Source organism: Lepisosteus oculatus, chromosome 11 (assembly GCF_040954835.1).
Source record: "Lepisosteus oculatus isolate fLepOcu1 chromosome 11, fLepOcu1.hap2, whole genome shotgun sequence".
Lineage (NCBI taxonomy): Eukaryota > Metazoa > Chordata > Actinopteri > Semionotiformes > Lepisosteidae > Lepisosteus > Lepisosteus oculatus.
This window is the reverse complement of record NC_090706.1, coordinates 12921727-12933816: the sequence shown is the minus strand read 5'-3', so window position 1 is coordinate 12933816 and position 12090 is coordinate 12921727. Positions and strand designations below refer to the sequence as shown.

At 35.9% G+C, this 12090-nt stretch overlaps 1 protein-coding gene across 1 annotated transcript in view; it reads left to right on the top strand.

Annotated features, from left to right (window-relative positions):
* LOC102689868 (ephrin type-A receptor 7) overlaps positions 1–12090 on the top strand; it is a 258096-nt gene that overhangs the window by 192079 nt on the left and 53927 nt on the right. Inside the window, exons 6-7 of the mRNA XM_015348878.2 lie at positions 5788–5912; positions 9098–9260. Coding sequence (XP_015204364.2) covers positions 5788–5912; positions 9098–9260 — 288 coding nt within the window. The remainder of the gene's footprint in view (positions 1–5787; positions 5913–9097; positions 9261–12090) is intronic.

Below are 12090 nucleotides of genomic sequence, written 5' to 3'. Positions count from 1 at the left end.
TTTCACAATGCAGTTGAACACAATGGAGTCCCAGCCCAGTTAGGGAAAAGGGATACATACTGTATTAAATCTTAAGGTGTAGAACCTTATCTTCAACCCTGTTTAAGGTACTTTTTGATGATCTCTTGTAAAATAATAATTCGTTGTTCATGACACACATTTCTTTAATGGACTTGTCTACTTGTTTGTTTTTCTTCAGGACAGTGACCAGTCACCCAACCACCCAGCCCACACTTTACAGCTCTGTAAGAACAACACAGTGACCAAACACCCAACCTACAAAATCTAACACTATCACAGAAGTTCACATTGACAGTTTCTCTCAAAGGTGTAAGATTTTTGTTTTCACCAAATGTTAGTAATATAAACTTTAGTCAGATTACCCCTTGAATTTGGACAAAAATTGTAGGTGATAGTGGTCAAGACTACATTCATTTACAGTATGTTTGTCAAGTGGTGTGCTAACATAGATTAAAAGCCAACAAGTGTGTTGAGGCACAGACTACATACAGTAGGAGGAAATACCCCCAAAGCTATACTATAGAGAGGGTGGGCATACTGTGCGTGTTTTTGTTTCATATTCCAATTTTCCAGACGTGTCTTACTGGAATGGCCATGGTACTTTGAGGTATTAACCGGAGCAATGCTTATTTTAGATATACAGTACCATCACAATAGGATTACAACAAAGCATTACTATCTAATTTCATGTTTTATTAATGCTAATGTTAGTATTGCTTCATTTCTTGTCTGTTTGTGTAGTGTGATTTTGTCTTTTTTAATTAGGGTAGTAAAGTTTTTGAAATGTTTTAGCTTTTATGTGTATTTTACTTCAGGGTTACTTTCAGTTTTTTCTTAACTTTGTGTGAAGTACTTCAAATCCCATTTTACTTGAGCAGTGCTGAGTTAATACACATTTATTATTATTGTTTGTAACTCCCCAATGTTAATACTGTATGGCCTTTCAGTTTGTATTAATATACAGAATGTATAATTGAAAAAAGAGATTGGAAGTGATTGGTTACATTTGACTTTTATGAGGTATCTGTTAATCTTTTTCAATTCAAAGTGAAAACTCTTTGGATATAGTATCAGCTCAGGGTTGCAATGATCTTCGTTTAGCAAAATATTTTGTCTGTTTATAGAAGGATACTCATATGCTGTATATAAATTCTTTGTATGTACAAATTATCCTTTATTATGTAGGAATTAGCTACATTATTTCAGAGAAGATAAAGACACAAACCTTTCAGGTTTTGCAAAATTTGTGCTTCACCCTTTTTCTCTACACAGATATACAGTAGAAACAAATTACAAATGGAAATGTAACATCCTGAACAGGGCTTTATTTTTCATTTACTTATTAAGGAAAAGTAATTACATTGTAGTAATATCATCTGTGAATTGTAGTGAAGCTACAATATCATTTTCATAGCTGCACTGCATAAGATATTTTAACATCCGCAGAGCTCTTAGTCTCACTGTGACTATTAGACACAGGCTATTGACTACACTGGAATGTAGGTAAAGGTTTGTTCACTTACAGTTTCAGTGCTTAACTACTGCATACCCAGATCTGAGTCCAAAATTGGTTTTGTCATGCTTAGTTTAATACTTCTGAATAATTTTGCCACTCCAAAGCAATCTCTATTCTCTTGCAGATCAGATTGCATGCATCTTCTGTTGAACTTTTCATTATACTACGGCTATAGTTCGGTGTATTTTACATTGAATTATTTTTTTATGTAAAAGTACTATACAATGCAATTCAAACTGAAAGGTGTTCAAATCACTATGGAGACAAAATGAGCTAATATGAATTAATATGACCACATTATCACCAGAAAGATGATATTCTCAATTACATCTGATATTCCTGGATTTCATTTTACTGACATTATGTATTAAAAGATGCAATGAAAAGGAGTGTTTCAAAGTGCAGTTTAAGAATGTGGACAGTTGCAAAATCTCTACATGCTTTATCATTCACTGAGTTCAGTAGGGGAGGTCAGCCTTGGCACTACCATTAAACTTCAAATACTTGATCCTCTTAATCCTTAATTACCAAAGGGATCTTCAGTACAGGGGTTAATTAAGCAATTAAGGATTAGTTCAATAATTAATATATTGGAAGGTTCAACGTCCTGATGGCATGGAATGGAAGTGTGAAATGTGACTACCCCTGATGTAAAGTCTGGTCTTTTATACAGTAGTTAATTTGTAGTTAATAGTCTGTTTGACAGGGAGGGAGTTTGGTCTTAACATTGTTAGGGTGGTCAAGTGCAGGGAACTCTGAAGAGGAACTTTTTGGGGCTAACACTGTGAAAAACATTTTAGTTATTTATAAAGAAAACTTCATTTGAGTAGTTGAAACTACTCAAACAGTGAACCTTAAAGACTTTAAACACTTTCTTGAACTCACTGTTTAAAGAGTGATATTACTTGCCACCTACACATTCCAAACTCAGGTGAGCCACATAATGTAGAAAAACAGTGACATTTTATGTTTGTGTTATAACACAATTACTTGGATTACTTGGATAAAAATAAGATTAATACTGAGATATCTGGTCGTTCAATGTCTGTCTGTTGTGGGCGAGAATGACTTTCACTGTATCAGAAGGTGGCTGTTTCGATATGCTGTTTGGTCATGGTCATCTCTTCAACTTTTTTGCTTTGTTTTTCCCACTATGATTAAGAAAAATCAGCAAAAAAAATCTAGCTGTTTTGTTGTGTTTTATTTGCATAAAGTTTTTTTTATCGCCTCTTTAAGTATTGTTAGTATCCCAAAGTCATCTTAATTGATGCTGTCGAATGGAATTGGATATACTGTTTAGGTATTTGTGATTTGTGAACAAATCTTTAAAATGACCCTGATAATGGGAGCTTTTGACATTCTGCCTTTGCTTGAACAGCTCTTCCATTTCCTTAGATTTGAAAGGGGCTAATCATTGACTATTCTTACCTATTCTTTTCTAGCTGTAAGCAGTCCTTCTGACAGTAAAACAGCAATAGATATTGTGTATGTTTTTAGAGTTTCCATGCACAGAAAGCCTCACACATTTAATCAATTAGTTAACACTGAGCATGGTCATTTTAAACAAAATGATTCTAGTATTTCCTTTAATACAGTCCAAATGGCTCCTTACAAGCCTCTGGGATATTTCTCTTAAGGTTTTCCCAAGTGATATGAACACTATTCTTCTGTTTTTAGTTAAGTGTCTAGAGATTCTCCCAAAAATCAAATGTCTTTTGCTGTGGGTTATTCTTGCTGTGTTTACAGTACCTACACTTTACTGTGCTTTCACCATTGTACAAGAGAAAAATATCTATAAAAGTAAATGTATACAATTATAAAGGAATGTAATTGCAATCCTTCTGATTTTTTCTCTATACTATTTATTCGAAAAATGTGCTAACATTTACATTTTTGTGTAGAAACATTAGAATAAGTCACTCTTATTTGAATCTATTTTCCTTTATTGATTTGTCTACATGACAGAATACTTTTTTTAATTCTAGATGTAATTAATTATTTTGTACATTAACCCATGCTCCAGTCATTGAATCCCCAGAAAGAATTAATTGCATAAAAGGCACAAAGTGACTTTTATTTTTAAACTTGCTGCATCAGATTTTAATTCTTGTGACTCAATCATCATACCCAACGTGCATACAACTTAGAGGATAGCAAGAGATCTGGGTATAGGAAGAGAGGTGTCTAAAACATGTAAAAGCCATAGAAGAAATTGGCATTTGTATATTCATAATTTTTAATATAGTGTTCTAAAGTTTGCAACATGAAAAATGATAAAATGTTAAAACCCCAGGAAGCCAATCATAGCTCTGTACAGATGACAACCAAAGCACAGTGCATATAGAATGTGAATTTGGTATTTACCATCCATCTGCTACAGACCATATGTGCCATTTTGAATTAACCATATTCCAAATGGCACCCTCACATGTAATGTTCTTTCACACACTTAATTCAAGAATACTACATGTGGTTTCTGATATAGTGTGACTAAGGGGCATACTTATATTGTTTCCTCTGTCACAGAAAGTCTGCTTCGCTTTTTAAAAATGACCTAGTGTTCAAAATTAAAAAGAAATATTGAAACTGCCTATAGGGCCTCTTAAATGAGGACTTGCACAGATTTATATAAAATCTTACAGCTTAAATGTGTTGTGTTAATACAAAGTTTCAAAAAGGTTGTAATCTTAGCATGGGTGGTTTATGTTTTATGAACTGGTTATTAAATGTAAATGTGTATTTAAATGCAGGGTACAAGATATTGAGTTAACAAATATGACTATATAGACTGGCTCTATAGTGCATAATGTATAATTATTAGAGACAACAAAAAATGAGCAGTGGGCCTGTCATTTTATCCCTGTCCAGTGCACTATACCATAAAGTTGCCATAAATTCCCTAAATTTACAGTGCTTAGCTTTAGTGCTTTAAATGTACTGTTACAAATAGGTAATTATGAAACTAGACAGTAACATGAAACAACCAAGCTTATTAATCAATATGTAAATTAAATAATCTTAAGTCCCTTTTTCTAAAGCTCTTGCCAATGATATACCGTACCTGAGCGATTGGTATAATTAGAGATGCCTGAGTTCTTTACTTTAGCCATGATAAAAAGAGTAATGATTCAGGCACACTGCATTAAACAGATATTAACAGTGACAATACACACATTAAACTACACACAACATAAACATACAACACACAAGTCACACTATGTACAAACTTTTTTGTAAGGCATTTTAGAGGCCTAATATCCTATCCACCCAGAGGAAAACCTAGATTGATATCAAGTATTTCTATGCCTACAAAGGCTAAACAAAAATCTGGGTTAAATCTCTGCAAACCCAGATGCTGCGAAATGAATAGGAACCTATCTCTCTATTCTAGAATGCAAACCAGGAGAGGCCGTTTTTAACCGAGGGATGCTTTACACGGGAAATCAGAGTTCCTTAAAAATCGCAGAATAGCAAGCTCTCTTAACAAAGTTCAAATATTTAGCCCCAGTCTGATTTTTCCAGGTGATCTGAAATGAGGAGCTCTCACTTTCCCTCTTCTCTTGTCTTCCTTTTCCTCCTTTCCTCTAGTTATCTCCTTTCTTATATTTCTTTCTCTTCTGACTCCCTGTTTTATGTACTGTTCCGGGACTGTTGATTGATTCTGGATCATACTGTATATCCAGAGTGTAATTAACTAAGGTAAAACAAGGTAAACTTTACGATTGCTTTGATCACTGAAACTGGGACACTTACTGTACTGTACATCTCAGCAAACATCCCGTTGCTTTGAAGCTGGAAATGTTGACACAAGCCAGACACTAGCCATTGCATGGAGAATCTTAAAGACACTTCAGAATGAAATTTTGGAAAATAAAGTTAAACTCTAACGAGGCACTCTTTTAACATAAACCCAAGAGAAAACTTGTAAAAAAATGTTAAAGGAATTTGCTTCAATATTTATGAAAGAACAAACTTCTGCCTAGCTACAGTACATAGTTGAAATTCTATCAAAGCCCATTTGAACTGGATGGCTTTATTCATGTTGTCATTTTTTCGTGACTGACAGATTAGAATTCCCTGTGTGTATTTATGCTACAGTACATGGTCATGGTGTCCAACCATGGCTTGTAACGTTTTGTGTAATCATATATTTATATTTTGGTATCATTTATTCAGCTAACTAGTGAGTTTTTTTTCTGGTTCAGTGCTAAAGTTTTGATTTCTCACATGCTTTCTCTCTTATTTTCCAGCCCCTTCCCTCATCAGCGACATCCGCGCCGACAAAATCGAACAAAAGAGTATCACGCTTGTGTGGAGAGAGCCCAGCTATTCCAGCAACAACAAAACTGAATATGAAATTAAATATTATGAAAAGGTATTTCCTTATCTATCATTCTGAAATCAGTGAACTGAAAAAGAAACCTGCAGAAATTTTCTTTGCTTCTCCTTAGCAGTTCAGTACATTCTACATTTTTTTCATGCAAATGCAAACAGCAATTTACTGTATTGCTGAAGACACATGGTGCATTTCTTTTAGAGATATCATTGCTCTCATCCTTCTGCTCCAAGCAGGGAAAATGTATTATAATTTTAAAATGTATGCTAGATGTAGGCTATAGCCGGAGGAATTTAAATGACTATTTTTTATGAAAAAAGTTTATGTGGAAGATCAAACTTGACTATTTGATATGTATCAAAGTCAAATAAAACTTAAATTGACCCGGTGGCTCTGCAGGACTTAGACTGAGTGACATTAAATAAAGGTGTTGTTAAGGGTTTAATACTGTAATTGTCATTATTACAAAAGTTAATGAAAATATTCAGAAAATCTTACTTATAAATGTGGGTATATATACAGTATGTGTTCAATTAATTAAGGCAGATATTTTATTGACATTATACAAATACATAGTCCAGTCAAAGTTTATTTATCAAATGCACAACAATACGGCGTGCAGCAGTAGTTGCTGGCAATGAAATGTCTTTTTCTGCGAGCTCACAAACATCCGCCCATCTTCTAACTGCTTTATACAATAAAAGATTTGCAAGAGATAGCCAGAGCCTATCCCAGCAGGCAACTGGCACAAGGATACACCCTGGACGAGACACCAGTTCATCACAGGGCACACAGGCACACACGCACACTTTCATAAACAGGGCCAATTAGCCTGCCAGCATGTCTTTGTACTGTGGAAGGAAACTGAGGCACCTGGAGGAAACCCCACACAAACAAGGGAAGACACCACACAGATGGCAGTCTGGGAATTGAACCCAGGGTCAAAGTGCTGTGAAGCAGCAATATGAATCACTGTGCCACCATGCTGCTCTATAAAAATACATATACTGTAGATGTAAACATCTTCATATCCTTCATGGAAGGATATTAGCCAGAAATATTTTATTTCCATTCTGTTATCAAAGTACAGTACAGTATATAGTTCTGAATCCCTTCATTTGGAAGTATTTTGTAAACAGTATGTACAGGCGATAAAGTATTTCTGCATTTCTTTGGCAATAATGTGCATGTGATGATGAGCCAATGCTCATGCTACTGTATGATGTACTGCAGGACTTCAACCTGTTAAATGAGGTGACGTTATTTTTCAATCGGACCATCAAATCACATTGATTTCCATGCTAACAAAACTTGTCTCAGGACGTTTTAAAGTCAAAACTACCTGTATTCTTATAGCATTTTTTTCTTCTGTAATATCCAAGAAGCATGGTTAAAATAAGTTACCACTTCATCATTTATATTAAACACAGAATAGCATTTTACACATTAGAACCAATTTATTCTGCAGATTGTGCTTTGGTTTTCTACAGACATGTGAAAGATTCCTTCTCTGAAAATCTAGTTACTGATTTGTAAAAATGGCAGAAAGTGAATTTTGCTTTGAATTGGATTTGTTTAGCTCAAGACACTCAGTTTTCAAATATCAAGGAAACCTACAGCTCAACCACTAATACATGTAGCCTGTATATAGAGAAAAAAACTAGCCCTGTTTAATGATAATATCCAGCAATTTAATACAATAGTATGCAAACAGTTAGTTAAATCAAACAGATGTAACAACCACCTGTTCTTTTGTTTGTGCAGCAGGTGTTATTTTTATAATAATAATGGTTTTGTCACAAAGCTGCACAGGCGTAAGCAGTATTTGGAATAGATCCACTTTCCAAGTGTGAAAACAACATTGTAACTCGGCAAACTGGGTCACTTAAAGAACAGCTTACTAACTAAACCTTTAAAAAACATTTCTCAAATTTAGAAATCCATGATCAATGCCAGTGATCTAAAAGAGTGCCCATAATCTTTGGAGCAGACTCCAGACTTTCCTAAAGTGAAGAAAGCCAGGGATAGAGGTTACTGCTTGATGGAACCTCAGCTACTTTCAAGCCTCATGTTTTCAAAGTGTCAAAATGTAAGGCACTTCCTTTTGATGACCTATAATTCCTAGAACACTCTCTTTTCAGCAGAAAAGGCATTTCTCACTACAGCTCTTTAATTTCAAGATCACCCAACCACTATAAGCATACTTCAGGTTCAGACAAGCTGCCAACAATTCACCCACAATGTCAGTTGAGCCGAACCTATCACGTTGAACCACTCAAGCGTGATGAGAGAATCCATTAGGTTTGCAAAAATAAATGTGAAACCTTTCAGCTTCAGTTTTACTGATTTGAGACAGTGGAAGCTAATTCTGACATGACGGTGGTCTTCTTAGATCAAAAATGGCAGGGTGGTGTAAGAATAACACACTGTGGACACAGCTGTAGGTAATGTTGGTCATCACCCTAACAAATACCCCACTTTCACTACTTGACATTAATTATTTATATTTAAAATAATATTTATTTATGATTAATATGGGCCATAATCAAAACCTAAGGTAAAATCAGCAGGTGGAGTTTCATAAAGCATTCATAAATATAATTGTATTATTATAATTGTTATACTACTAATAATTTAAGGCAGCGCTTGGGATAATTGCCATTGCATTTGCATGCTCTCTTAGGGGATAATCAAATATTAAATTGTCTAAACACAAAACTGCTTTTTTGCCTTCTTAATCCATACATTTGTGCTCCACTTCTGTCAGTCCTGAAGTCACCACTGACGCCAGATGCCTTGTGTTCCATGTTTCTGCGGTCTTAAGGTTTAGGTTGAGTAGGGGAAGATGCGAGTTTTAGTACCAAAAATGTGGGTTTGTACTTAATGCAGTTATAGCAGCACTACCTCAGTCCTGGTCTTACAGACCCACAGCCATAAATAGACTTTGCTGGCTTTGAGCCATTGAGGATTTTGAGCTGACTAAAATCATTGAAAATGTAGTATAATTAATTAAAATTAATGAACATTTGATTTAATTAACTCAAAGAGCTAAGACAGAATGAAAGCTGTAAACTCTGCAAAATGGCAACTCTGCCGTGACACAATAGAAGAGTTTTATTTTGAGAGGTGGTATTCGATTCAAGAGTCCTCTAATAGCAAGTCAGCAGTTTGTTATTGACACACATTCTTTCAGGAATATATACAGATGAGTTTTTATTTTTAAGGACCAGAAGGATCAGAGTTACTCTACAGTTAAAACGGCTTCCACAACTACAACCATCAATAACCTGAAGCCTGGGACAGCTTATGTTTTCCACATCCGAACCTTCTCCTCCACGGATTATGGAGCCTACAGTCCTGCCATAGAAGTGGAAACTCTTGGAGAACGTAAGTCTGTTACACTACTAAACTGGAACCCAACACTGTTCTTCGGTTCACTGTTCTCTGTTCTTTTCTTGTTTTTGTGTACTACCTTTCCAGGGAGTATTAGTCTGCGGTGAACTAAAGAAGGGAAAGTGCAGCCGTTCAGAGAGTCTCCAACATCCCCAGTCACCCCTAATAGTATGTTGATGAGGTTATTTCAGGGCTTAGCATTTGTCCAGTTGATGTCTGTGTTAGATATTCCTTGAATCTGAGTGCATAGTCAAAGGTCACTCCAGGCTATGATGGATACTCATTGTTCCTGTTTGGTCACAGAAGGTAACCTCCATCCAGGATCACGTGGTCTGGTTGAGATTTGTGTTGGTAATGATGTTGTCTTTCACTAAAACAAATGCTCTTTGTCTTCCTTTGCCCCTAATCTTAATGGTGCTGATTCTGGTGTAGGTCACCTTGCTTGTTAGAATCATTGAAGGCCACTAACTGGAGGCAGTAAATTTCTTGGTTATCTTTCATTGTTGGTTATTTTCATGGTTTTCAGAATGATCTCTTCAAACAAGTCAAAAGTTAAAATGGGTTTCTTGCTTATGTCACAGATAGATGAACCATACAGTAAATGCAGGAACTGTTTTTGCTTTGTAGCTGATTTCACTACCTAGCAATTATAAAGGGTTCTTTTTCTTTTCTATTGGTTCTTATTTTCTCCCAGAACCACCAGTGCATCCACAGACCAGATAAGACAGTCGGTATTGCTTAAGTACCATTTTTATTCTCTAGTAATTACCACAATTAACACTGCCCAACACTCAAATATCTCCAAAGGACACACATATCATAACAGCACAACAACCCATGGAGTTACTGTACCTAACCGAATGTCCCAGAGGAACAGTCCAGCAGCCATTTTCTCCATGTACTTCCTGTGGTGATTCTTAGACACCTCTTCGGTCTGGGCTGTGCCAAACAATGTGGTCATTCATGTTCCACCAATCCCTTGATTTCGCAAGGGATTCTCTGAATCTCTTGATTTCTTCTTGATTTTGAGTCCAACATCAGGGTAGAACGTGATGTCAAAGCCTTCCTCAGCTGCTCTTCATAGAGTCTGGGTCCAATGCTGTATTTTGTCTCACAGTCATCCTTCTCCATATTTCCTTGAATTCTCTTAACTGAGGCATTTTGAAGGCCTCTTAACTCAGTCTCAGCAAGGTGGAAGTGTCCCTTTGATGTCTTGAGTGTGTCTTCGGTGTGGACAGAGCTAACTGCACAGGGCTCCTTGAGGAACTAGCTACTGTATATACAGATGGCCAGGTGTAATGATGCATTGTATATTTGCACCCTGTTCTAATGGCCCCTTTCCGTTCACAGTTAAACCTGCATTGCAATCCTGAACTCTGAACTTTAAACCCCACATCACCTCGGAACTGTGTGGTAATAGCCCAGCATTGGTGCTAAAAGGCCCTTTGATCAGTGGAAGGAAGCACTGGGAACAAGGCGTGAGGTCTATCATCATTTAGGGTGACTGGCCATTCAATGTATAGTAACTTAAGATCAATACAGCCCAAGACCTCTTCTGGCCCACACCCATTTTTTCACTCTGTGACACTTCAACCAACATGTCGGGCTGACTGCCAGTTTGCTCTTTTGTTGATACACTTCCTATTGCACAAACTACTTTGCATAATCTGTTTGACCAATTCGCTCCAAACTTGATGAGTGTTCTTTTCAATCACTTTACAATTGAGATTTATATAGTGTAGACGTTCCTTTGCCATTACCAGCTGTGCTACCTCATTTTCAAATTTGTCTTTGCACTACAATGCTGTTGGTGAGATTCTTGAAATTTTGAACATGCTGGATTTATAATATATAGTTATAGTTTTATAATTTCTATTTTTATAGTCTCCGCAGATCCGCTACAGCTTCAAGTAGACAATAATCTAGTTCCACTCATTTTTAAAAGTTTGTTTTTAATTAATTGGGAACATTTGAGGCATTATAGTTTGCACATTACATAAGATTCAGTTACATAAGAATACAACCAAGAGGATGTCCTTCAGCCCATTTAGCCTGCTTGGTTGTTAGATACTAATTTATGAAGATCCCATCCAGCAATTTCTTGAAAGAACCCAGAGTATAAGCTTCAAAAACATGGCTGGGTATTTTGTACCAAACCTACACAACCCTTCAGGTTCCAAATGAACTAACATGTTTCTTGTTTCAGAAGACATAAGATGAGGAGCCTTTGTTTACTACAGTAGATGCCTTTTTTAGTGGAGAGGTTTTACAAAATATTAGGAGATAGTGTGAGAAGCTGCCTTGTTGTTCTCATGTGGATATTGCTTTTACAAAAGTTACTTATTCATATGCTCTTTATCTCTTAAATTGTCCCATAATCTCATTTCAATTTATCTTGGTGTAAATTAATATTTTAAGTCAGACACTGCTGCTGCTATCTTTTGATCCACAACTTAATTTCTAGGAAATCACTGCTCAAGCACTGCTCAAGAAACAGTGTTCAAGCACTGTTCTAACACCACTCAAGAAGTGAAAATTTAGTATTGAACAAGAACTTTGTTAATTGAATTCAGCTCTGGATACTTGTGCGACTGTCAGACCTTCAATTTGAACAAACCTAACATTAATAAGTGATAGGAGAACACATCACAAATCTCTCCAGTCTATAATTGAATAATTGAATAATGCATATTTAAAGAATTTTAACTTCACCCGAAGTTTACCTTCAAACTCTAAAAAGGTTACGAAATAGTGTTTTCTACCATTTCCAAAACTGAAAAAGGAGACAAAATCTAACTGCCACACCCTCTTTTTTGTTGGGAAT